This window comes from Sarcophilus harrisii, chromosome 2 (genome assembly GCF_902635505.1).
Source record: "Sarcophilus harrisii chromosome 2, mSarHar1.11, whole genome shotgun sequence".
NCBI lineage: Eukaryota > Metazoa > Chordata > Mammalia > Dasyuromorphia > Dasyuridae > Sarcophilus > Sarcophilus harrisii.
This window is the reverse complement of record NC_045427.1, coordinates 634,372,476-634,400,203: the sequence shown is the minus strand read 5'-3', so window position 1 is coordinate 634,400,203 and position 27,728 is coordinate 634,372,476. Positions and strand designations below refer to the sequence as shown.

The 27,728-nt window shown below is 40.2% G+C and overlaps 2 protein-coding genes across 7 annotated transcripts in view; one reads left to right on the top strand and one right to left on the bottom strand.

Annotated features, from left to right (window-relative positions):
• The first annotated feature begins 1,229 nt into the window (after positions 1-1,229).
• HNRNPH3 (heterogeneous nuclear ribonucleoprotein H3) lies at positions 1,230-10,655 on the top strand. 5 transcript variants are annotated; one of them, XM_031956881.1, is made up of 10 exons: positions 1,230-1,441; positions 5,677-5,814; positions 6,364-6,502; positions 7,044-7,183; positions 7,699-7,785; positions 8,124-8,239; positions 8,920-9,055; positions 9,979-10,059; positions 10,151-10,243; positions 10,350-10,655. In XM_031956881.1, exons 2-10 carry the CDS (start codon positions 5,700-5,702, stop codon positions 10,424-10,426), a joined length of 984 nt encoding a protein of 327 aa, XP_031812741.1. In that variant the 5' UTR covers positions 1,230-1,441; positions 5,677-5,699; the 3' UTR covers positions 10,427-10,655. The 5 variants fall into 5 exon arrangements, with proteins under 5 accessions (XP_031812741.1, XP_031812740.1, XP_031812742.1 ...); XM_031956880.1 differs by having other exon boundaries at positions 7,044-7,228; XM_003755022.4 differs by lacking the exon at positions 1,230-1,441 and adding an exon at positions 2,006-2,026 and having other exon boundaries at positions 7,044-7,228.
• A 1,752-nt stretch (positions 10,656-12,407) lies between these two features.
• Positions 12,408-27,728, bottom strand: part of RUFY2 (RUN and FYVE domain containing 2) — a 46,838-nt gene continuing 31,517 nt past the window's right edge. For both annotated transcript variants that reach the window (XM_031956876.1, XM_031956877.1), the window contains exons 14-18: positions 20,144-20,273; positions 19,723-19,817; positions 17,845-17,893; positions 14,755-14,832; positions 12,408-14,660 (exon numbers count right to left, since the gene is read on the bottom strand). In XM_031956876.1, the coding sequence (XP_031812736.1) occupies positions 14,517-14,660; positions 14,755-14,832; positions 17,845-17,893; positions 19,723-19,817; positions 20,144-20,273 (496 nt within the window). In that variant the 3' untranslated portion in view covers positions 12,408-14,516. The remainder of the gene's footprint in view (positions 14,661-14,754; positions 14,833-17,844; positions 17,894-19,722; positions 19,818-20,143; positions 20,274-27,728) is intronic.

Sequence of the window (27,728 nt, the reverse complement as noted above, 5' to 3'; positions counted from 1 at the left end):
CAAATACTAGACATTGGCAAGCGGCACTATTTCCATCATATAAGTAAGGAAAATTTCTAGCTCCTGTCTTTCAGCAAGTATTTGCTGAATACTGTGAAGGATACAAAGCCTCGTGGTCCCCTTCTGGAACATTGGCTCCCCTCTTCTATGCATGGTACCTTCACAGGGTCATGGTCAGAGACCATGCTTCCAATCTCCTTCCACTCAGAAAAGGCCCACACTTCCCATCTCCTTTCCCAGGCGGTGCCCACTGGGGCTCACGGGGAGGCACTGAGCCTCGCTGCCTGACTCCTTTCCCACAAGGTGCCCACTGGGGCTCACGGGGAGGCACTGGGGCCTCGCTGCCTGACTCCTTTCCCACATGGCGCCCACTGGGGCTCACGGGGAGGCACTGAGCCTCGCTTCGTTTCCTCCCCACGTGGGGACAAGGAGGTACTTGGCTGGCTGGCCCGGGGCTTTCTTCAGGCTTCCGCCGGCCCCTCCTCTGCATTTCCGGAGCCTTGGATGCCCTTTTAGGGCGGACGCGGGCACCGCGGTCCCCAGCACTTTCCCAAGGGGACCCCCGGGGCCTTCGGGAAAACGCTCTGGCGCCCCCGAGCTGCGCCGGGGCACTCCCCCGTTCCCCGCTCTCCCCTACAGGGGCCGCGCTGCCCCTCCTTTTCCCAGACCCCACTGCGGTGTTTTGGGGAGCAGTCTCAGAGACGCCCTCTCCCCCCTTGCCAAGGCCCTTACCGAACTTCCCCCCCCCCCCTCTGGATCCCTGGGGCCTGCAGCAGGAAGGCAGGAACCCGCGACCCCGGTGCAGGCTACCTCATCCCGCCTGGGGGAGCCCGGCTCAGTTCTCGCTCCCCACCGTACCCCACCCACTTCCGCTAGGTCTCAGTTTTCCCGTCTGTTTCGATGGGCCCATTTATTTCCAATTAAACCTTCGAAGCGCAGAAGCTCTTCTCCCGTCTGCAGCATAAAGCAGACGCGGGGAAAGCCCTTCTCGGGGGCCCCTCAAAAGCAGCCCCTCCAGAGTCAGCCATTTGAGAGAGAGGGCGAGAGCTCTGCTGGAGACAGAACGCGAGCTCCGGGAGAACAGAAGCCACGCCCACTCGCTATATGCCCCGCCCCCTAACGGGCGGCGCACGCGCACAGAGGCCGGCCTTCTCCCGCGCCGGCCTGACTCGCGAGCCTGCGCCCGGAGTTCCCGCGAGAGCCGCGCGGACGCCTGGGGGTGGGGGGGGTTCGTTAGTGCCGCTTCCCCAGCCCCCTACTCGTCTTCTCCCCCCGCCGCCGCCGCCGGCTCATCAGCGCAGCTTCTCTCAGTCCCTGCCGGAGCCGCTGCCGGGAGACAGTTGAAAGAACCGTTTGCGGAGGGCGCACGCAGCGCGCGACCAGCGGCCGCCCCTGACCTCGCGCCTCTCGCCGCCTGAGCCCGCCAGCCAGGGTGTCTGAGGTAGGACGGGGCGGGCGGCCGGGCCGGGGGCGGGGGCGCCAGATCGGGAGGAGGAACGGGAGGGAGGCAGGCCCGAGAGGTGGCGGAGGGCGGCCGGGCCGAGTAGCGGGACCCGCGCCTGACGGAGGCCCCGCCGCCGCCATCTTGAGCGCGTTGGCGCGCCCGGTCCCGACCCGGGTCGGCCCGCCCCTCCGCTCCTCGTAGCCTCGGGCCCGGGCCGCGGGTCCCGTCCGGTCGGAGCGCTGTCCGGCGGCTGCAGCAGGGACGGGGGCGGGGCGGGCTCGGCGGACATGGCGCCGGGACGGGAGCGCCCGGGCGCGGGACAAAGGATCCGCTTGGCCTCCTTTGTAAGCCCGCCCCGCCCCCGCTCCCTCAGTTTCCCCGGGGGTGGGGGCGGGGTCTCGGCTCCGGACTCAGAGCGACTTGGGGGAAAGTAACGGATGGTGGGGGGCGGGGGAGCAGAAGCCGCCGTTACTGTTCTGGGAGACGGAGCGGCGGTGCCCCGAGCCCGGGGGCCTGCGCTGGGCCGGGGGCGCCAATCGGAGGACTCGGCGGCAGGAACTTTTGCGAGTTCATCTAAGTGAGGTTCGTAAGTGTCCGGACGGCGCCGGCTCAGTTGGAGCGGGCTCTCCGAGCTCGGCCTGGACCGCCCGGGGCCGCCCTCGGGGGCCGGGCGAGAACAAAAGAAGGCCCCGGGGGCCGCCCGGACAGGGAAAGTTTCAGATCGGCTTTAGCCGAAGTGCCGGCTCCCTCCCCTGGTCTGCACGGGCCAGTCTCGGAACGTTTGGGCCAGATTGTCCCGGAAATGTTTAACCGCTAACTTTGTTTTGAAAACAAAGCTCCTGAATGGGAAAAGAAGGCCGGCTGCGGGAGGTGGTGATTAAGGCTTAACGGAATGATTTCCGTGCTTATCTCTGTGTCGGGCCCTTTTGAATAGGGATTCTCTCTGAATCTCCACCGACGGTCCTCCCTTTGCGGCTCCTCCGCCAGTTGTGGAAATTTCCTGAAGTGGCTTTAAAGTCTCAGGACTGGCTCTTGTAATAATAAAGATGTGGAGAAGTGGTGGGGTGCAGGGAAAAGTTACGGAGCAGTCAGGACTATCCTCCTGGACAGCTAAACTGTGTGCCTTGTAAGCACGCTTGTCCGGAGGCGCTGACTGGCTTGTGCTCCCTTGCGGGGATAATCTTATCTAATCTGTAAGCAAATTTGCCCCGCGACAAATGGTGGAATTAACAGTGTGTGTAAGTAAGCTCCTGGGTGCCTGGGACAATACTAGAATGTGTTTACTTTTCTTTAAAAAAAAACTTTTTTTTTCATTTCCTTTAAACAAAAAAACTCCCAACTATGCTGATAGTGGTTCTGGCTTTTTGAGTTTGTGACGTCTGATGTTCCCAAGTATTACAGTCAGAAAATTACAGATAGTATTTAAATATAGTGTGCCAGCCAAGTCACATGGATGAAGAATTTGGAAGTAGTAGACTTGGCTTTTCCAGTTTTATTCGTATGAATCTTAATTTGTAACTAGAATCTTAGTCATCAGAACATTTTTTTTTGCTATCCAAGGAAATCAGCAAAGACTATTATTTTGCCTCTTGTTTGTTCTCTGGTTCATGCTTGATTCCTAACTAATTTGAAATTTAAAAATTTGAAGTAAAAGTAAAGCCCCAGAATTTTAAGATCGGTAAACTAGTTTGTATTGAAAAGCTGCACTACAGCAATTTAGAATGTTTAGTGTATGGTTATTCTGGTTATCTTCAAACCCACTCCCACACTATTTGTACCTTCATTCCCCCCAAAAAATAAGAGGAAGGAGACATTCTTTCTGTCAGTCTATAATGGAGAATAACTCTGCCTTAGACTGGCACTAAGAGCTTTTGTCAACTTTTTATACCTCCTTTACTTTTGTTAAGCTATTTTCCCCATAACTGATGGCTAAGTATGATTGATATGGATTTTTAAAATACCCCTTAATTTACTTTTGTATTCCTAATAAAATGTTGTGATTCCATTTTCTTTGCTATTTCTTTGGACCACTCTCTAGCTTTGTTGGAATTGAGATATGATTTAATGATCAAATAACCCCTTCCTATCCCCACTTCACGAAACATGTAAATCTATTTACATGTTCAGCCTAATATAGGGGGAAATAGTCATCTAGACTGGCTTTAGAGATAACTTTTGAACTTTTGAGATAATTTTAGAGATAACTTTTGAACCCCCGCTCTTTCACTCTGCTCTTTATTCTTCACCTTTATCTCTTTTGTCTTGCACTTAATTATTCTGAGTTACCAGCTTGGGGAAAAAAAATGTAAACAAAAAGGAATGCTAAAGGATTCAAATCTTTTAAATCAATTACTTGGCTCTGTTAAGATTCTGGTTTGTGGACTTGACTCTAAAGAGTGTCTAAGAAAAGCTATAAAAATCAACATGGGTCATATATTGAAGGAATTGGTTGTGTTCATTTCTGTATTCTAGCTGCTTTTTTTTTTTTTCAACTGCTCCAGAGAATTATTTATTCTTATTTGAGGAAGGTTTTTGTACAGTTGACAGGCACTAAATTTGGAGTCTGAGGGATCTGGATTCAACTCTACCTTTCCTGTATTATATCTTGATTGCCTTGATTGTCATTTAGCTGCCATGAATTGAGAAGATTGAGTTAGATTAGAGATATTAAATTGTGGGACCTATAGCACTCCCCCCTAAATCAGATTAAATTGTAATTGGAAAATATTGAACAAAATAAATAAAGATGCAATAAAATATGAAGCTAATATGTAGATTTAAGACAATATGTCACCTGTGGAATCATTATGTTAATTTGAGTTTGTCAAGATGATTTGTAAGATTCTTTTCAACTTTAATTTTCAACTTTCAGAGGACTTTTTGCAACACATCTGCGAAGTCCCTGGTTTCTTCTATTATTAATGTCATTTGAATTGTAGTAGTAAATTTTGTGGCATTATCATTATTTGATGATGTGTTCCTAAACACAGAAATGAGTATGAAATAAGAGGAAAAATTTGCGAGACTTTGGAGACTTAAGTGTCAAGTATGAAAAATTATAACTTAGCCTCTCAAATTACCAAGCAAGTTGAGGCTAGGGGAGGCTTTGGAGTCTAGTTTTGAAGATTTGAAGAAGCAAAGCAGGAATTGAACTTCAATCTGGCTACTACGTACTGTCTCCTCAGCTAATGAATTGGTTTCTTTGTAGAACATCAGACCTTCTTCCTTAGATATTTGCAGAGAAAGAAATAATTCATGTACTTAATATCCAAAAAAATTGTCATTTGCAAAAAAATTTTTTTTTTTGGTTGATATTAGAATTGCTTACCAACAGTCTTAGGCAGAAATTTTCATTATGAGCCCTAAAAGTTGTAATTACATTATTTATAGTGGGTAAAATCCGATTTTGGGGGGGAGGTACTAAGAAAGTAGGCCAATAGCATTTTTATCAATGCCACTAACCACTCTTCAGTTTTAGTTTTCAGGTATTTGGGATTGCTTCATCCTTTTCTGAATTTCATCTTGTGATCATCAATGGTGTAGACTGGCTTTTATTACTTATAAGATTTTTTATTTATCTTTTTTAAAAATGTCATTTCCACACCTGCAAGTTGGGATAGTGCGAGCAATATGAAGAAAATAGGCTTTTAAAAATGGCTTAAAAAAAAAAAAACTTAATAGAATATAGCTAGGCAAATAGACTAGAGGAAGGGGTTGTAAGTAGAAATTTAAAATACAAAGGTTGTCATTCCTTTTCTTCTGGCCCACTTATTAAGGAATTAGGTGGAATTAATTTTTTTTAATGAAATAAATAAAAGTTGTTTGAAAGACTATGGTCAAAATAATGTATAATAGGCTGTGAATTAGGGCTTGTATGTGTTATTTTAAAAAATGATCATATTTCAGTACTTCAGAATTTTACTTTCAGTTTTTCACTCCCATTTATGAATTTTTCCTGAAAAGGGTGGGTGGGAATGATATACCGATAGATTAAAGGAGATTGAAGACCCATTCTTTTGTCCTGTCACAGGTTATGTCATTCATGAGTTAATGAACTTCCAATTATGACACTTTACTATTGGTACTTTCTTTTAACTAATCAATTGTAGTGATTGGGTATGCACATGAGGTTTGGATTGTGGTGGGGCTTTTTCATTTTTGGTTTGTTTTTAAGAGCTTCTGGCGAAAGTATATATTGACTCTTTTATATCTTGTTTGTTTTTTTCTTATAGTATTTAAATCAAACGGTTTTGAAATGGATTGGGTTATGAAACATAATGGTCCAAATGATGCAGCTAGTGATGGAACTGTACGACTTCGTGGACTCCCATTTGGTTGCAGCAAAGAGGAAATAGTTCAGTTCTTTACAGGTACCTCTAGTATTAGTCTAAGTTTAGCAATAATTGATTTTCTATATTTGTATTGTATTTTTTAGTTTTTAATTTACCCATTTCTGTGGGAAAATTCTAATTTTGAAAATATATTTTAATTTTTATATTAAAGTCTGAACTATGCTCCAGTTAATATTTCAATACAGAATATATAGAATTTGTGGGACCTAATATCTAGCATATTAGTTGAGGATAATTTTGTGTGTTGAAATGAACCATGAATTTAGAGTATGGAGCATAATGATTTGATGAGTAGCCATGACTTTTTCATGTAATATAGGCGGGCTTAACTGTGTGTGGTTTTTTTTTTTAAAAAACACACTGGTAGAAAAAAAAAAACTGATTATAAACCCATAATATTTGAAAGCTCTTCAATTTATAATATTGGGTTATGGGGAAAGTAAGTTTTTTTTTTTTTGTTTTTTTTGTTTTTTTCTTTAGTCTTGTTTTAAGTATTTGATTCAGATGGGAATGTTTCAGCCTTTAACACTGTTCCCCTTGATGGGGTTATTTGTCCTTGGGTTAAAGGGTTGGAAATCGTGCCAAATGGGATAACATTGACGATGGACTACCAGGGGAGAAGCACAGGGGAGGCCTTCGTGCAGTTTGCTTCAAAGGAGATAGCAGAAAATGCTCTGGGGAAACACAAGGAAAGAATAGGGCACAGGTGGGGATGGAGAGTTTGGGATGGTGTTAAATTTTTATTTTTGGGGGTTGTGGGTCACTAATGCTTATATGGGGGGGACTATAACATTTTCTGGGATAGTTTAAAGAATTTATAATTATCCTAAGTTTAACTTGGAAAAAAACAGATTTGGGTGGGGAATTAATGTTAGTTTGCTAAATTAAAATCAGATTGTTTCCATTATACATAGGGTGTTCTGTGATAATACAACTATATCATCACCCAGTTTTCTTTAAAATACCTAATTTGTACTAAAGGAAACAAGTTTAAAATTTAAAATATTTACATTTTATGGTTTGTTTTCAAATGACTAATTTTTTCATGTAAACTTTGTACACTTAAGAATTATTTTGAGGCTTGTAGGGTTTAAAAAAAAAACCATTTAAGTTGTGGTATATCTAGGTATTTTAAATTGGGTTATGCATCTAGTTATAGAAAGAACTGTAACTGAATTTTGCCCAATATCTAACCTACAAATATTTTTATGCTGAAACCTGTGTCTTAAAAAATCTTCTTTGTGTAGATATATCGAGATCTTCAAAAGTAGCAGAAGTGAAATCAAAGGATTTTATGACCCACCGAGAAGATTGCTGGGACAGCGACCTGGACCATATGATAGACCATTAGGAGGAAGAGGGGGTTATTATGGAGCTGGGCGTGGAAGTATGTATGACAGAATGCGGCGAGGAGGTGATGGATATGATGGTGGTATGTGTATCTAATGAACAAAGGTTCTGTTGTCATTTTCTTAATGTTCCTGACATTTTGTCAAGAAATACAGAAATGGCAGTAACTTCAGTACCTACTAAGTTTGAAAATCCATTCATGAAAAGATGGATTCCCATGGCCAGCTATGGGACTCAAGTTTTGGCACCAAGATGATTTAAAAAGAGACAGAGAGAGAAGAAGCTAAAATGAAGATACATTTGCAGATTTTGATACCTGTTTGGGGCCAGGATGAAATTTAATTTACATGTCTGAATTTAACCTGTTGGAGAATTTGAATTTCCACCTAGTGTTGAAACATCCCTATTTCGTGAGCACTAAGTGGGGATTACAAACTTCTAATTACCAAGAGGTTACTTGGACAGTTACTACAAAGTAAGTTTTTGTAATCTAGATTGTAAAATTTGTCATTCGTGTAAGTATATTCATTTATATCTCTTTGATTTATTCAGGTTATGGTGGTTTTGATGATTATGGTGGCTATAACAATTATGGCTACGGAAATGATGGATTTGATGACAGAATGAGAGATGGCCGAGGTAAAAATCAATGTTAGGTGGTCTGTTAATTTTTAAAAGCATATCAGTATCCCATTTAGTAAACACTAATAAATTATGTTAAGGAATTAAAAAGTATTTGAGATTCTTCACTTTGGGAGCCTATAAAATTCTTTTTATAATCATTTTATATTTAAAAACATTCTGAGAAGGGGCCAGACTATCAGAAATAATCCATGGGAAAAAAATTAATTTAGAACCTGATGGGGAAGAATTGAAAATGTTGTAAAGGAAAAACTGTGTGTGTGTGAGATTCCATATCAGTGACTGGTTTGCTTGTGTAATTGTTGTTATTCCTTTGGGAATTTGTCTTTTTCTAGGCATGGGAGGACATGGATATGGCGGTGCTGGCGATGCAAGTTCAGGTTTTCATGGTGGCCATTTTGTTCACATGAGAGGGTTGCCTTTTCGGGCAACTGAAAATGATATTGCTAATGTAAGTATTTGTGAGGAAATAATTTCTTGCTATATGATTTCCTAAATTGAGGCTCTTTGTCATTTTTTGTATATCTAGTCTTAAAATTTGAATATCATTGGGGGTTTTTTTGTTTTTTGCTTTGTCTCTTCAGCACAGATAGAATTTTGAATGTTCATTATGTGCTCACTAAACAAAATGTTATTGTGAAGCTACAAAAGGAAAAGTATAAATACAAATCTCTATACAAACTTAGGGCCTCACAGAACAACAGAAGAACAATCTAAATGAAAATGGTTTAATTCAGACTTAGACTTCTTAGGAGGTGAGAGGCTATGAATTAGCATAGTTTATATAAGACAATCTAAATGGCAAGAGATTTAACTGTGAAGAAATAGTTGACAGCATATATCAAGAAAGGCATTTATATATTCTATAGAATTCAAGGGTTATTTTCATTTTACTGATGGAAGTTCGAAACATTAAGAGCAATGAAGTAAAGAAAACTTCTTAGACTAAAAGAAAAAGATAATGCATAATGGTACCAATGGAGAAATTTTAAATTCCAAATTTTGCCACTGAGTTTTTTTTCTTCTGGACTTGTATTAGAAATTATTGATACAACTTAAAAGCAAGGTAACTTGTTTTGAGATTATTTGAAAGAACTTCATTATTTTTTTTGAAATTTGGTTTTCTTTTAGTTTTTCTCACCACTAAACCCAATTAGAGTTCATATTGATATTGGAGCAGATGGCAGAGCAACAGGAGAAGCAGATGTGGAATTTGTGACGCATGAAGATGCTTTAGCTGCCATGTCTAAAGATAAAAATAACATGCGTAAGTGTTGTCAGTGGACTCGGGCAGTGTGCCTCTTCAAGTTCTGATGGGATGTGTTAGATTTTTCAGCATAGTAGACATAAGTAACTTTTCTTTATAGGGAGCACTAATTATCAGTATGATTCAGGAAGCACACTTAACACTTGAAACATAACAAGATGGTAATACTGTACTGGCAAAACTTGAAATGTGCAATTAGCAGAATACCAGAATTTTATTACATACATTTAAGTGGAACGAATTATTACATCCCTCAATACAAGGTTACTTACTGTCAAGTCATTAGATTTCATCAATGTTATGGAAAATAGTTGTAGTTCATTAATTGTCGTAATATTAGTTGGTGCTATTTGCTTTACTGGTAATTACATAGAGCTGCTATCTTCAACCTTGCTATTTTGGCAAATTTTATGTACTTTAGTAAGATTTTTGGAAAATTCCTTCTTAGAGATTATTATTCTATTGATTAAAGCCTTGGACTATAACCCAATATCACCTCTTTTTAAGTTAGTCACTTAAGTTTTTCCAACTTTGTTCTGGTTCATGACATAGCATCAAATTGTTGGGACTCCAGGATCAGAAACTAACATCCCACCTCTCCAAGCAGCACTGTTATTTTTCCTTATAAAATAACCTGTGGGTTTTTAGGTGACATTTTTTGTGAGTGATTTAAGAATCCATCTTCCTTGCTTTTAAATTGGTCAGTTTGGAGTAGATTCTTGGAAAGGATATACATAGGCACACTTCTTCCTTTCACAGAGAAGCAAATGAGTCTCATTCAAGTGGCTTGGCTAATGTCAAAGTGGCTGGCTCATTAATGGGAGATCAGTGACTGGAAGTTTTGTTAGCAGTTTTTTCTTTGCCAATCAAATTAAAATTTTAATGATATATAAAACATTTTTCTTCCTGCTTCTTATTAAAAGAACATAGATACATTGAACTGTTTCTAAATTCCGTTGCTGGAGGAGGCTCTGGAATGGGAGGCTATGGCAGAGATGGAATGGGTGAGTGGTGTTTTAAATTAAGTGAAATTTAAAATGTATAAACTTGCTCTCAAAAACTTACTAAAATTTTTTCTTCCCCCCCCCCCCCCAGATAATCAAGGAGGTTATGGATCTGTTGGAAGAATGGGAATGGGTAGCAGTTATAGTGGAGGCTACGGTACTCCTGATGGTTTGGGAGGTTATGGTAAGTCAGTCTTTGGTTCCCACGGTTGAAAGGCTTTATTGGATCTATTACACTAAATAATTTTTGTAGTCTAATCTATATCTCCACTCCCATCTTATTTTTTAAGGTCGAGGAGGTGGAGGCAGTGGAGGATACTATGGGCAAGGAGGTATGAGTGGAGGTGGATGGCGTGGGATGTACTAAAGAGTTAACCCTTCTACAACACATCCTGGCAAACCACAGCATCGGTCTACTAGACTTTTCTTACAGATTTAATTTCTTTTGTATTTTAAGAACTTTATAATGACTGAAGGAATGTGTTTTCAAAATATTATTTGGTAAGCAAACAGATTGTGATGGAAAAATCTGTTTTCTGTAGGTTTTATTTGTTGCATACTTTGACTTAAAAATAAATTTTTATATTCAAACCACTGATGTTGATACTTTTTATACTAGTTACTCCTAAGGATGTATTGCATACACAAGAATTTGGTTGATGTTTAATAAAGAGGTGGTTGTAATGTGCTCTCTCTTTTTTTTTTTGAACACTTGATTTAGTTCCCCATAAATGTTGTCTTAGAATGATGAGCTAGTACTTAAAAAAAAAAAAAGCTACCTAATTAGTGTTTACTTTTGGTAACTTTTTCTCTTAGTTTGCTTTGAAGATAGAAAATTCCAAATACTTAAATTTGAGGCGATATCAGACACAGGAAAAGACAATTCTGAATGTCTTGATTTCTTTTCCCAGTATTCTCAATCAAACACAGCCATCTTGTAATATTCTTAATGTAACTGGTAGCATTTGGACTTTGAAATTTAATCTCTGAGGTACCAGGAAAAAAAAATGTAATCTTATGTTTTAGTATAGATTTTACATCCTGTCCCTTATAAGACAACTGAACGTATAATGTGTAATTTACTTAACATTTAATTAACCAGGTCATATCTGACAATAATATTTAGAAGAGTGAGTTAGAAAAATGGTAGATCAAGAAGTTTGTGCTACATAATGGGTGGAAATCCCAAGTAAAACAATTTAACTATCACTGCATAGGCATTTTTCCTGGGCTATCACCTTCCCTTGTGTGACATATCCTAATGGTTTTCTGCCCTTTTGCTGGAAGCAAACTTAAATTTTTCTGTGCAAAACATTTCTCAAAAGGAAACAAATGTTATGGTTTAATGATTCATGTCGTGGTGTTAATGAAAACAAAACAAGTCTTATATTATGTTTTGTTTTTGCATCTGACATGTTCCTGAGATGTAAAGAAACACCTTTGTGAATATACACTGTGTGGTAAAGAGGTACTTTTTAACCTTCGTTCCTTTTAGTCAACATGGACTTTTTCCCCCAGATTTGATAACTTCAGATTTTACCCAATACTGTCAACTGTGAACTCAATTATTGAATTTTGTCACCTGTTTTGCTAGTAATGTTATATTTATGTAATAAATGTCAATGTGGGAGATAACTGATGTTGAAGTCTGTTCTACGAGGATGTTTGTGTCACTTATTGACTGGATCATAAATATGGGTAATCTTAGTACAATTAAACCTTTTCTCCAGTTTGTACAAAACAAGAACAATAACCAAGAATGTTACAGGGTGGGTTACTCACTGGGGAAGAGGGAGGATAGTGGTGAATCCTAGAGTTTCATATAGCTAACTGATAAAAGTCTCCTAACACCTAAATTACAATTTTAACTAAAATTTACTTCATTAAAAACACCTGGGGGCCATTATGGTGAAGGAACTTTGATATATCAATTTGTTTTGGATTGAAAAAGGGGGGTTTCTCTTAAGAGAAATTAGGTACTTTAAGGATTTATTTTTCCCCCCAAGACCCTAACTGCTTGCCTTTACATCCAAACAAAACTTTTGACAGAAAGGGTTACAAAGATTCCTAATACCTAGTGACAGTAAAAGTTTGATTAAAACAAATTATTTGCATTATCTTTATTTACACATACCCAAAAAAGTCACATTAAAAAACATTATATAAAGTTTTGAACAATTGTAGCTTCAAAGATTACTTGTCTTTGTGACAGCATTAGTGAAACATTTAGTGTTTGCCACAGCAGTGATTTATCTACTGAGGGAAGACCAAGCAATTTACCTAAAATATATAATTTCACATCAAGAGAGAATATTTTTAAAGCACAATACAAAAATGTATATAAAACCAAAATTTTTAATTTGGTCATAATGATACATGCAATAAGAAGAGCTAAGAATTAGTTGCCTGATTTATGAACTTTAGTACATAAACATGAAGAGTAGTACTTTAGCAATTCTGTTGGAAGATACCAAAAATTCTGTACAAGTTTGGCAAATTACAGTAAATTGTCACTATGCGACAAGCTTACCGTGTAAGGTGAGAAGTTACTGAATTCAGCACAAGCTACATTAAAAATGCCCTTTGGCACTTGGCTAGATGTGGAACTGTTTTCATGGTGAGTGAGAAGCTTCCCGGCTGCCATTTCAGGTCAAGAAAACAAAAGGGTTTTCTACAGGACTTCTAAACTGAATTGGTCCTCTGATTTCACACTATTGATTTCTCAATAGAGTCCCTGATAATATCAAAGTAAATTCATTATGATCCACAGTCACACACTGTAAGAAAAAGTGTAAAGTGCTTTGCAAACCTTACAAAGTACTAACAAGCTCAACACTTTTTAAAAGGTTGATCCAGTAAACTAAGCTATAATTTAACTGCATAAAACTAATAGTCTAGGATTTCTAGTAAAATGAAAGTTTTGCAGTAGTGTTCTATATGCTTAAGAAAAAGATGGTTAAATTAGAAAACTTCCATTTCTTACATAATTAGTCAAGATAATTTAAAACCATCCTTAGAAAGTGATTGATTCTTAACGGCAGCAATTTAAATGATTCTATCTTGAACATCTTTCCTGTTTAAAGCATAAGTGGAATAGTGTATATACTTAATTTCCAATTTAAGATACTTTGACCTGAAATGATTTCAAGCATAAGCTTCATGATATTTTGCTTCATACTCAATAATTACAATAGTTGTATTAAGAATTAAAAATTCTGAAAGGGTATTTAATGTAATACTGCTAACACACTTTCAGGGTTTTTCTTAATACTTGTATAAATTAATCCCCTGGGCACCCTAACAAGGGAGAGGAGAAATGGTGTTTGGAAGAACATTCCGAGTTTTAATTCTGTGTCAAGCGGGGCAATTCATATCATTTACACAATGGGAAAGTTAATTGGAATACCGATTCTCCTAACATTGTCCTCCCCAATGTCCCCTTTTCATAATGACCTAAACAGAATTGGAACCTTCTTAAGTTCGTATAAAAAGGTAGGGATGGTAGGCAAGTCAAAGATAGGAAGTTTGTAGATCTGACACTTTTGGTTGAGGAAATAATTCCCCAAGCCCTAGGGAGGGAGGTTTAAAAAAAAAGGGGGGAGGGGGGGAGATACTATTTAACTTCAAGTTTAGTGCAACATAATCCCCTCTCCTTGGACCAAAAAAAAAAAAAAAACTTTTGTTGGTAGCAGCTACTAAAAGGTAAGTAGAAGAAAACTGGAAAGCAAGCATGTTTTGGAGGAATGAGAAGTTGGCAAGTGAACATGATAAATAATTACTATGCTATCTAACTCAATTGTTCACAGTCAGTATATATTGTGATGAAAAAAATATATACCATTCTTGGTATAATTGGTCTGTAAAATAGAAACACTTGTAAAATTGATTTTTTTCTTATGCACAGTATTTTTCTGAGAACTATGAAGCTTATAAAGTGCATTGAAAAAGAATTGCAGGCACCATCAAAAAATAGCAACTCTTTTGAATCAATTAGGCAGAAGAATATAACAAGCCTGGGATTTTGGGAAGGTCTGAGATAAGGCAAAAATCTTGGTTTTGTACACATCCATGTGGCCTTTAAAAGACCTCCATTTTCTTTAAATCCGATACCCTATCAGCTCATTATGAATTACATCTAATTATTTTCAGTTATTTAAATTAATGTTCAAAGAAATGTGCCTAGTCTGTTGAAAATTTTCTATTTGCAAGAATAGTTCAAAGGTCCCTTACAAAGGCATTTTGCTTAGAAATTAAAAACATTGAAAAATAAAAAGTGAAATCCATCTCAGAATTTCTGTAGTGTTTGAGTTAACAGGGTACAACTTTTGCTCTGGGAGCACGTACACATGAAGCCTATCGAGGATGAGCCAGAAGTTTCTGAAACTGGTGAAGACACGGACGTACATCTAATACGCACGCTCAGGCCGGCCCCAGTCAGGGTGCGCTTGCCGGGAGTCTCAGGGCACGTTGGATGAGCATCTCTGGATCAGCAAAGCGTGACAGGAATCACAGACTCGAACGGGCTTTGGTGACGAAGGCAAAGGCAGCTCGTTGTCAGAGCAGGCGTTACAAAAAATTTCCCCACAGTTTCGACAATGGTGCTTTTAAAAAACAGGAAAAAATACTTAGAAGTCCCAACTTGAGGTTTGATCCCTCTCCTCCCCATTTATCAGATTTCCTTCTCCCCTCACTTACCTTTCTTTTAGAAAGTGAGAATTCCGTTTCACACAATTTACAGTGTGTTGCTTCTTCATCTTTCAACCAAACCTGACCCTAGAGGGGAAAGAAACGTAGCTCAAGCCGCACGTTCTGTGGACGTGTAGACTTGATGGCAGCAAAGGCAGGGACTGGTACTGGTCTTGCACCATTTTAGTCTCTGCTTAGATGTTGGATAAGTTGGGGGAGAGAGGAGAGGGAGAACACCCTTCAAAAAGGTGTTTTCTAACCTATAAGGCAGATAGGAGGCCTCAGATACTCATAAAATAAGAAACTGGCTGGTTTGGGAAAACAGCCTCTAGGGTTGTAATTCTGGGTGAAGAACTCCACCAGGGGTTTTTAACTTAGACGAGGAAACTGAGTCATGCAGGAGGAAGTGACCTGTCCAGGTCACATGGCTCAGATGAGTCCTGCCGATGCCCAATCTGGCTGCCCGTTTAGTTTGTATGACCTCACGCTCACGATGATTAAAGGCCTTCTATGTGCCAAGCACTGAACCAGAGCCCAAAATGAAACGGGGCTTGTCCCCGAGGAGTTCCACTAGGGTTACACGACAGAGAAGGACCAGACAGCAGAGTCGGGTCTGGGTGTTAGTGGTGGTACTGGAACTTAGGTCAGGGCCGGCCGGCGCCGAGCTCTCTGAGCTTCCCTGGGAGGCCACAGAAAACCTTCACTCATGTCTCTGGTGGGAAGTTGGGACCATTATGACAATGACAATTTTTTTAAAAGGGGATAACTTAAAAGAAATTAAGGAGAAATACAAAAAAAGTTGTTGGGTTTTTTTAAGGATCAAAACTTGTGTAAGCAATCCTCCTACCTTCCCCACTTTGGAGGGCCAGGCAGCCTTCACAGAGGTATAGAATGCCCTGCAACAATGCCATTAAATACAGTGGCTGGAATAACCAGGGCCCTGAGTTGGGCGCACCAACACACCCCAAATCTCATTTCTCTCATGGGCCATGATATGGGATCAATAACCATTCTGTAAGTAAACACATGTGTGCCTGGCATGTGCTAATAATCCGTAGGGATACAAATGCAGAAACACAGTTTCTGCCCTCGAGGCTCTTCCCCCAATCCAATGAGGGGCTAGAAGGGGAAGCTGAGAAAGGGTGACGGAGCTGAGTGGGGAGGGCCACCAGCATGAAGTCACAGGCCCAAAGCACAGGAGGGTTTGGCTCCACCTCCAAAGACTTCAGCCCAACTATTAGAAGAGGAAGAGGAGGAAGTCAGAGCAAGAGCAGCAGTATCTGGGGGACACGGGGGTGGGGGGGGAGGCCCAGACTCCTCAGCTTCCTGCTCATTCCTCATTTCTGCTGGAGGGTGGACAGAGAGGTTGGGACCACACCAGCCCACACAGAAAACTCGATCTCATGTAGGGCGGTCGATGAGCTGGACTTGGTGACAGGCCTGTAAGCTGCACCACCTAGCTACAGGTGCCCAACTCAGGCCGGGCAGAAGGATCTTTATCGAGGTCAACATGGCACTTTACGACTGAATGAATCCCAGAGCCGGGATCTCTGCCCACCAATGGAGCAAAGGTGACCAAGAAGCACCCAAAGCTTTTCCAGGGGAGAGCCAGAACAGAACCTAACCAGCGTTTCCTCACCATCTTGGCTCGGAGAGTGAAGGGATGACCCTCTCTACTGCACTTTCAAAATGTCAGGTCACAGCACCAGACACAAACATCCCATCTCCTGCTAAGTCCTCCAATTCACAAACACCAAGCCAATCCCAAAGCCGGGATTCTGGCCTAACTCATCCTTTCCTGAGCCAGTATTCTGGAGAGGGAAGCAGCCCCAGCACAGGCATTTTCTCTGGGGGAAAAAACTTAGGAGTAGAAAATGGCATTCTTTGAACAAGGCTTCAGTGAGAGTAGAAAAGGAGAGGAAGGAGGACGCAGCAAGACTTTCTATATTCCTATTTGTCTCTGAATGTTCCACAAGCAGCAAAATACTTTGCAACAGAGTTTTTGCGATGCTTCAGTTATTTTTAGTCATGTTTGATTCTTTGTGATCCTATTTGAGGTTTTCTTGGCAAAGAGACTGGAGACTCATTTTACAGTTGAGAAATCTATGGCAAATACGGTTAAGTGACTTGTCTCACACAGTGACTCAGACACAATGAGTGTCTGAGGCTGGATTTGAACTCAGAAAGATGAGTCCTCCTGGCGTTCTGGGTACTTGTGGTCCCGAGTTCCCTGCCCACAAATGAAGAGAACTGAGGCCAGATAAAGATTCTTTTGGCCAGAAACTGTAGCATTGTTACAAGAAGTTATGTGCCTCTGCGAAGGATATGCTGCCCCCTACAAAAGGGGGAAGGTGAGAGGATTGTTACATGTAAATTTCATAATTCTTAAAAAATTCACAACCTTAATTATTGGGTTTTTTTTTCCGGGGGGGGGGGGGGGGGGGGGGTACTGAAGTTCGGGTCACAGGGCTAGGAAATGTCTTAAGATTGGAATTCAGGTCCTCTGGACTCTAGGGCTGCCCTGCACCATCTCACTGCCCCATTTCTTTTTAATTGTTAAGAACTATCCCTTCCTTAGAAAAAGTTGTCATTGCCGTAATGGTGCCCTCCTTTCCCTCAACTTTGTCCCACAGATATAAGTTCTGCTGGCTCAGATCTCTTGGCAACTGCTCCAGGATCATTGTCATCTCAGCAAACTAGATCCTGAGAAGTGATCCTTTTCTTCCCAAGCACTGGGACAGATGCAGAAAGCTAAACATTAAGTGTTTAACTGATTCGTTTCATTCTTCATACCATAATCATCTCCCAATATCCACCATCCACACTAACCTTCCTTAGTATAAAACAAAAACCCCACTCAAGCACACTCTTGACACAGTGACTGACTGATCTAAGAACCCAGAACGTCTCCCACCTACAGTTCATGCTCCAGAGAAAGGAAGGGAGCCCGCCATCATTCATGGAAAACCAGGAGTGCTCGCGGCACTTGATTGGGACCGTGATCTTTTAAGAAATATTTTCGTTTTGTGAATCTGGGCTCCATATTTTATATACACATATTAATACAAGTTAGTATCTGAAGAGAAGATTTCTACTGACCTGTAACGCCTTGTTGGCTTCTTTTATATCTTCTATTTTAAGTTTCGATCTAAAAGAGATCAGAAAATGGTTAACACTGGCTTCAGACACTTGATGACAGTAACCCCCCCAGAAAGTGACCAGCCATCTAGACCAGCTCCCACTTCCCAGCTGAACAAACCGGGATCCTCTGAGGCCAGGCTGGTCCTCTTAGTAGCACTGCTACTCCCTACCTCACCCCTAATGCATATGACAAAGTGGACTTAGTCCTTACTAAACCAGTCCCTCAAAAAGCACAAGTGGGCAGACTGTCCCCGGTCTCTCCTAGACTGCCTGCTTCTCCACTAGCTATAACTACCTCATTTATCCCTTGCATGTCCCCTGGCTCCCATTCCTTGTCTCTCCAGGCTGATGTGGTAACACTCTTGAGGAGGCTATGGCCCATCGTAGACCCTCTCTTCCTGACTCTACAGTCTAGTTTCTAACCTCATCATCCAGATGAAAAATATTCTTTCATATCTCTGATATGATCTCTGAGCGGCTTTTCTCCGTCCTCACCCTTGCTGACCCCACTACAGAGATTGATCTGCACATCTGATACAGGCTGTTGTGATCACTCTCGTCTCCTCAGTACTGTCTCTTAAGTTTTCAGGACACTGCTCTCTGGAGCTTCTTCTAGTCAGCTGACCCCTCCTGCTCCGTCTCCTTTTCCAACTCTTCCTCCAGGTCACACCCGATGGCCCAAGTGTTTCTGTGTCACCTTCCTGTATCTATTTCACTAAATGATCTCATCAGTTCCATGACTTCAATTAGCCTCTCTATGCCAGATAATTCTCAGATCTACTCATCAGTTGCCTCCATTACAATATCTCCAACTGCTTTTTAAACATCACGAATTGGACATCCTAGAGACATTTTACATTCAACAGGTCCAAACTGAATTCCCCCCAAACTCCCTCCACTTCCCAGCTTCCCTGCTACTGTGAAGGGTACTATCATCCCACCAATCTTGTCACCACTCAGATGTCAACACTGTAGATAGCTGGTTCGCCTTTTCTCCCTGTATCCCCCTCCATAGCCAGTGGATGGTCCAGCCCTGTTCTTCTGGCCTTCTCTCCTCTCACAACACTGTCACCCTGATGCAGGGACCCTGAACTTCACTCCCACGTCAACAACAGGCTCCTGCTTTAGCATTCTTGCTTCTAATCCATTGTCCACTTAGCAGGCAAACCAATCTACCTAAGTTACAGGAGCTGACCTTACCATTTCCCACATTCAATAAACTCTAATGGCTCCCTATTGCCTGCTGACATTTGCCTTTCAAAACTCTTCCTGACCCAGCCTCTTCCCCCTTTCCAGTCTTCTTAGACTTTACACTCTCCAAGAACTGAGCAACTGGGCAACCCCTGCTTCTGTGCTGCCCCTCACCTGACACAAACTCTCTGCTTGCTCCTGGCCTCGGCCTTCCCTAGGCTTCCTTCATGCTTCAGTCCAAAATATCTTTCCCCAAACCTCCTTCACCTGGAGCCTTCTTCCTCCTCATTATCTCTACTTTCTCCTGTTTAAAGCTCCTGTGCACAAGCTGTTGGCATGCTGCCTTCACCAGCAGACCCTCAGCTCCGGACCTTTGATGTGTTCTCACTGAGGGAGAACAGAATCAAAGGGAAATCCTAGGGAAGCTGGGAAGCTGCCTAATTTACAATATTCCTCTAAAAACTCAGCACTTGACTCATTCGACACAGTTCCCCTTACCCCAAGATCCACTTTTAGGGTTTACATTTTAAGCAGCTGAAACGCCTCTTCTCCCCTCCAGCCCTTCCAATCTGTTCTTTGTCCTTCTGATCAAGCAAATACTTTTAAATGTTAATTATTTATAGAAAGTAAAAAAAGAAAAGTTACTCGCTGAGCTTGCTGCCAAGTTCTTGAAGGGCTTGTTCCTGGTCCTGATATATTTTTTTCAACTGTTGATTTTCATTCTGGAGACTCAGAAATTCCTTCAGAAACAATTGTTAAAAAAAAAGATGTCTTAAAACAAAGAAGAAATTGCACTGTCTATATCCCATTACTCAGCAACACATCCTAAGTTTTTAAGTAAAAACAAATTTTCCCACAGGCGTACAGCTACTTTATAAAACATTCTCTCTACTGCTTTCTATTAATTTTAGCAAAATATTTATAAAAGGAACAACACTTCCTATGCCCAATACAATCTGTCACCATGGCTGGCCGTGAAAATGCCTGTTTCTGATTCTTTCATGAAAATACATGCCCTTCTAAAGAGAACAGTTGAAATGAACACGGACAGTTTACCACAATTTACTTTTTTAAGACGGACGATTTGTTGCGTCTCATTTCTCAGATGAGAAAGAGCATCGTTCTCCTTCTGAAGATCCTCTTGCAGAGTTTGCCTCCACTCCTTTTCAATCTTCAAATCAGTTTCCAATTGAGCCCTTTAGTCACAAATAGAAACAAAACATCAGGGCTCAGGCCAGTTACTGACACTTTAGAAGTTCATCAAGCTTAGAAAATAACAAAAACAAGCAGGGCAATTTGTTAAAACTTAAAAAAAGTAAATCTGTACAGAAGATTATATTCATATAAAATCCTTTTTGTTAATTCTTTGAATATTGTTTCTATTTGCCAATGTTTTGCAAATTCACAATTAAAATAATGTTGCAATGATAATAATTAGCTCTTATGTAGCCTTTAGAGGTTTTTGAAAAGCTCTTCATAAATGACCAGTGACATTTCTTCCAGAAATTAGAATTTTTTTTGATGAGGCAATTAGGGTTAAGTGACTTGCTCAGGGACAGACACATAGCTAGGAAGTGTTAAGTGTCTAAAGTCAGATTTGAGCTCAGGTCCTCCTGACTCCAGGGCATGTGCACTATTCACTCCACCATCTAGCTGTCCTCCCCCCACCCCCAACCCCGAGAAATTATTTGTGGCTTATTGTTTCTGTAAGATATTTAAGCACGGGGGTAAAGCAAATATAGTGTTATGAAAAAATTGTTTTTAGGGAAACACAAATTTTGGATCCAGAGATAACTGGCAAAGGAAGACCCAAAGTCCTGCACGGCTTCCTGAGCAAAGGTAGGATCTTCAATCAGGTCACCTGACATGACCCTCTATGCCCCCTCACATCTGAGCCTGGCCATAAGGCACCCATTAAATGGGGTAACTCCCAACTTGCTAAGACTCTCTCCCCTTGCAAAGTAATTTGAATTTAGTTTTTATATATTTATTTACTTATCTACATTCATGTTTCTCCCAACAGAGTTTAAGCTATCCCCAGTGCCAAACAGTGCCTTGCACACATGAGGTGCTCTGTAATTGCTTGTTGATCTTGACCCTACAGTTAACATTTCACCATCAGCTTCCTTCTAGCTCAGTTCCTGCCTTGTTCATGTGGAAAACTCCAATCTTGGATGACTCCCATGATAGACAGGCTCCATTCCTACTCACTTACTGCTGAATGCTGAGGGAGGAGGTTATGCAACTCTATTGGCTTTGATGTCATCAGATTTCCACTGGCCCTTGCCACAACAAACCAATCTTTTCATTTCTCCCCAACTGAATCCCAATCCCCTTTGCTGGCAGTTCCTAACTTGTTCTTATTTTCTAAAGGCTCCTACAGTACTCTCTTCTCCCTCCAACTTCTTAAATGACTCTCCACTCACATTTTACTAAAAGAAGAGAAACCACTGGCTAGGCAAATGTTCTTCTCTCCCAACATCCTCTGACACCCTTAGCTATTCTCTCTGCATTTATTCCAGCAGTTTCTAACAAAAAAAAAAAAAACAGCTCTTTTTGCCAGAAACAACCCTTCTATACGTATCCTTTTTAATAGCTTTTGATTTTTCCAAATACATGCATAGACAGTTTTCAACATTCATCCTTCAGCATTCACTTGTGTTCCAAATTTTTCTCCCTCCTCCCCACTCTCTCCCACAGGTAGTAAATAACCAATATAGGTTAAACATGTGCAATTATTCTAAACATTTTTTCATATTCATCATACTCTGCAAGAAAAATCAGATCAAAAAATGAAAGGAAAATAAAAGGCATGAGGAAAAAAACAAATTAAAAAAACAATGAAAAGGTGAAAATACTACACTTTGATCCACTTTCAGTCTCCATAGTTCTCTCATTGGATGAGGATGTGTGAAGACCGAGTTAGCACCCTGGATACCTTAGAATCAGCCAGAGTCAGGATAAGCAAAAATCCTTGGTCTTTAGGGGTAGAAGTGAATTGGATGGACGCAAGATCTGCTGGACCTCTCTTCTTCATCTTCCGCCCAAAAGTGACTCTGGCTAGTCTTACTCCACCCCCTAGTCCCTCCTACAATTCTCTGTATACACTAATTATCAAGCCAGCAGAGACTAGTGGGAAGGGCCATTTTCAAGCATATGCTAATAGAGTATTGTCCAATCAGTAATTAGCCTTAAGTGCTCGGTTGTCCGGACTTCAGCGCATCAACTCAAGAGTTTCAGCCCTTTACAGGGATGGCTCTTTCCTTCAGCGCATCAACTCAAGAGTTTCAGCCCTTTACAGGGATGGCTCTTTCCATCAGAAATCTATAGAAATTGCCTTACATCACCTTATGGTTGAAAAAGAGCTTATATTTACCCTTAATCTCATCTTCTTCCCCTCATCTCTTTCAGCAGTAGCTTTAACTCCATTTCATCTTTTTTCCTCTTCTAAAAGTGGTTTTTTTCTGCCTAAAAAACTCATCCTTCCTACTCTTCCCATCCTTAACATATTTTCCACATTGGCCCTACCTTCCCCACAGGCTATCACCCCCTTTATCTCTCCTCTCTAGGACAGTGAAACTCCTAGAAAAAGTTATATACACACATTGCTTCCACTTCTCCTTGTAATCTTCTGCCTTTTATAATATAGTTTCTTGTGTTCTTATCACTCAACTAAAACTTCTTTCTTCAACTTTACCAATATCTCTTAATTGCCAAGTCTAATTTTTTTTTTTTTTTTTGTCAATCCTCAAATTTCTTGACCTCAGTATTTATTAAGTGCCTATTATGTGCAAAGCATGCTGACAAGCCTTATCCTCTCTTGGTTCAATGAACTTAAGAAACATTTGTAGAGCTATTAATTACTTAATAAATGCATGTAACAACTCTGAGACTGACTAATATGGCAAAAGGAAAATGGTGGAGATTGGAGGGGATTTGGGAAAACTGGGATGCTAATGCACTGTTGGAAGAGTTGTGAAGGGATCCAACTATTAGGGAGCAAAGTTGGAAATTATAACCAAAGGGCTATAAAACTGTATAACCTTTGATTCAGCAATACCACTGTCTCCCAAAGACATCAAAAAAGAGGGAAAGAGGAGAAAGGAAATATTTGTACAAAAATATTTACAGTTGTGGTGCCTAAGGATTAGAAGTCAAAGGGATGCCCATCAATTGGGAAATGGTATAAACCAGCTAATGGTGTATGACTGTAATCAAATATCATGCTAAAAGAATTGACAAGCAGGATGATTTCAGACAAACCTGAAAAAAATATGAATTAATGCGGAATGAAGTGAACAGAATCAGGAAGATGTACACAGCAACAGCAATATTGTTCCATAAAGAATTGTAAATGACTTAACTATTCTCAGCAATTCAATGATCCAAAACAATCCCAAAGAATTAATGATAAATCATACTATCTACCTCCAGAGAAATAACTCTTATTATCTGAAATGCTACTTTTCACTTTCTTTCTTTCTTTTTTCCTTTATTTGAGTCTTCTTGGAAAAATGACAAATATAGTAATGTTTTGTATGATTACCACATATATAACCTACATCTGATTGGTTACTTTCAAGATGAAATTATTGGTTATTTTGGAGAGACCAAGTAGGAGAACCAGAGATTAGAAGCCAGATTCTTGCGTAAGAAGACAACAAAGGTTAATAACTCTTTTTTAGGCAAAAGAGTGTGAAAAGAAGGAGGAAGAGGCAAATAAACAGCTGAGGCTGTAGGTTTTGGTGAAGGTTACCCAACAACAGGGTCATTTTGGGCATGTGTGCAGGCAGCCAAGAAAGAGTACCATTAAAAGGAGGAATAAGCAAAAAAACAAACAAATAAATAAATAAATAAAATTGAGGGGAAAATAAAATATATTTTTAAAGAAATTCTTGTTAAAACCTATCTAAAAAGAATAACATAGGTATCCCTCACAAATACCAATTAACTGTATTTTTTTACATTTTAATCACCAAAGGGTCCCATCTTATCCTTAAAATCAGATAAATTTGTAGGTACTATGTGACCATCTTATCCATACCACAGTCAGAATTACAATCGAATTTAAAAAGCTATCATTTTGAAATATGTACAAAGGACACAAGCTATTGATTAAGCCCATTACAACAATGAACATAGAATCAGCAAGCACTACTTCTGCCCAACATTTTTGGAACAACCACCAAAGGTGAACCAATACTGCAAAATAAGGAATGAATGTTCAATCCTTAAGTTGAATGTGCCCTCTCCTTGTGTCCAAGGAGCAGAGATGATGGAAAGAGGATAGTAAATTTGAGTGGCAGAAAAGAAAGAAAACCTATTAACTAACACAACCTGTGAGCTATCACAAAATTACAAGAATGAAGGTAGTCTGAGATTGGCAACCAGTATACCAAGTGCTGAAACTTTATACACTGATATGATACCTCTCCAGTATAAACAATATAGATCCAAGACTTAGCACCAGAGAGAACCTCAGCTGACATCTGATCCCCATTTCACATTTTATAGATGAGCAAGTTAAGACAGAGTGACCAAGTGGTATGTCATGATTGGAGAACATTTATCTGGGGCAAGATTTGATCCCAGCTCTTCCCAACTCCAGAGCAATAACTCTAGCAATTATATATAGCTCCACAAGGTTTATAGAGCACTTTGTAAACGTTACTCACTTTTATTCAAAAAATTAACTCTATGGAATGAGTCTTATAGATATTAAGTGACTTGTTTACTCACAGCTAATAATTGAGGCAAGAATCAAACTCAGAGAGAGCTTCCCAACTCCAAGCTCAGAACTCCCTTTACTATGTAGTGTTATTTCCACATTTTAAAAGCACAATAATTTTGTCACTTATTTAAAACTTTGTAACTCAGAGATGGAAGGGAACTGAGCAGTAAAAATCCCAGAGAATTGGGATCCACAAGCTCTTAAATATATTTTAAGAAGTCCATGAAGTTATTATTAATATTAAATATTAATATTTAAATTAAATGTTAATTTTCATCAATTTCAATTATTAATATTAAAAGAAAACACCGAGACTCTGCAAAAGGTTCACAAGTTTCACCAGAATGACTGCCAAAGACGTCCATGTCCCAACAAAACTTAAGAACTTCAGACATAATCCAATCCCCTTGTTTTAGACATGAGGAAACCTCAACTGACTGGTTTGTATGAGATGACCCGGATCATAAAGAGGCAAAACCAGGATTCAAATTCAGATCTTCTGACTTCAAATCCAGTGCCCTTTTGGTCTAGGTCACTGCCTTCTAATTAAGTAGCTACTTACTATGCAAGGTTCTGGAACCAGGACAAACATGAGTAAAACAGACCTTAAATCAAGCAGCTTAAAGTCTAAGAGAGGAAGAAAATGTTTAATAAATGCTTATTGTATGCACCACAATGAGCTACATGTTGGAAAACATGCAAAATTTAGAGGAGACATTGCCTCTACCTTTGTGGAGATTCCAGTCTCATAAGAAATACCCAATTCGCTCTAATTCAAGGTAGGAAACTCTAAGAAGACATAAGATATGCTTGTCATCTGATTGAATTCAATTATAAAGTTTAAGTAGCTTGCCTATTTCTCAGATGCTCTAGCTTAATTGACTCCCTAAGGTATCATCCTCCCACAAGCTCTGTTCCAATCCATTTTTTTCTCCTCAAACCATCTTCAACCCTTCCTTTGAGTAGAAGACCTTGACTCATATTTTACTGAAGCATATGAGGCTATTCATTACAAGCTTCCTTTCCTCTCCATTTCTATTACTCGGATTTATTCACATTACCTCCTACTCTCCCTTCTGTTCCAGCCTCAGAAGATGAGCTCCTTCTTGCCAATGGTGATTTATCAATCCCATATCCTCAAGGATTTTGTTTATTCCTCCTTTTTAATGGTAGGTCTCTCTTAGCTGCCCACAGAGATGCCCAAACAACTCTACCATTGGTAACCTTCACCTAAATCTACCACCTTGGCTGCTGTTTGCCCTCTTCCTTCTCCTTTTCATGGCCTTTTTCCATCTTTGCTTCCTCCCATCCTACTCAGAATCTGGTTTCGGACCACTGGTTCCACCACTTGGTCTCTCCCAAATAACCAATAATCTCATAATTGCTCAATCTAGTGGGCTTTTCTCAATTTTCACCCTTCTTGACAAATCCGTAGCATTTGAAACCATTGACCAGTCGTCCTGCTGGCTTTCCTCCTATCATTGGGCTGTCCCACCAGCACCTTGGCCCAGCCCCATACCCCATGTTCTCTTTTCTTCTTTCTATGCAGATGATTCTAAAAGCTACATATTTTGCCCTAATATCACCCCCAAATTCTATTCCTACAAACCAAGTGACTCCTGCACGCTGGCACCTCAGACTTACACTATGTGTTGTGAGGTCCACAAAGGCAGTCATCTCTCTTCTGCTCCCCAATCCCGACTTCTTCCTGTCCAGGGCATCACCAATCGAGCCAGTTCTCAAATTCACCCCATAAGCATCTGGGGTGCTTATCCTTTTCTTCCTGCCCCCAAAGCCAAGTAATAGTCAAGTCTTAAGGACTCTGACTCTGCCTCTCCCTCACCACTCCAGAGCTTCTGCTCTTTGAATATCAGTACTCCATTTCCTCTAAGATAAACTTCAAACTCCTCTGTTTGGTATTTAAAGCTCTGTATAAGGTGGCTTCTCATCTTGCTGTTGTTCTTTTTAGTTTTAGGGAAACCTTTTGCTTTTCTATGACATTCATTTCAAAATACATCCTTCTCCTATCAAGCAAGCTTTCCCTTTTAAGAAATTTTTGCTAAAATTTCAGCAAAACCAACCAACAGTGTCACAAAGTATATATATCATTCTACCCAATTCAGCAAAATAATAATAATGATAACTTGACTGATATAGTGACTACAGGCACTGTGCTAAACGATATCATCCATCTGACCTGCACAACATTTCTGAGAGGTAAGTGCTATTACCCCCATTTATCAGATGAGGAAACTAAGCAAATTAAGGATGACTTGTCTAGGGTCACACAGCTAATGTGTCTGAGAGCAGACTTGCAGGACAGTATGAACTACCCTTGTCTTTCCCCTGACCCAATTTACTCAAATTACATCATCCACTGTTTTTTCCTTGAGCTTTACACTTCTTGGTCAAGCTTTCTCCTCAGCCCTTGGCTCAGCTCAAATTAACATTCTCTCTCCAAGTACTCTCTCCTATTCCCTGAAGTAACTTTGCATTTATTTTGTCTATATTTGCATTTATGGAAGTATATGTTGTTTGCTTATGGTAAAATAAATGTAAGCTTTTTAAAAGCCGCAACTGTTTTGTGTGGGATTTTTTTTTTTTTTTTTGACTCTTCATAGCTGCAGAAATTGGCATGATGCTACTAAACATTAAATAAATACTCAAAGACTTGAAGTAAGCTAAAAAGGAATATATTTGGCACCAGAGCAAATTATAGTTCCTGTCTTCAATATCAATCCCAATGTTTCTGCAAAAAATTAGCACTTCATTAAGTGACATGCATTCTCATTCAAGATTACCATATTCCCTACTACAATGAATCTTAGACTTCCCACAAGAAGAAGGAATCCTGGGATTCTGAAGTTATGTCAGTAGAGAACAAGCTTTGTCAAAGCATCTAGGGTATGGTCCTTGAAAC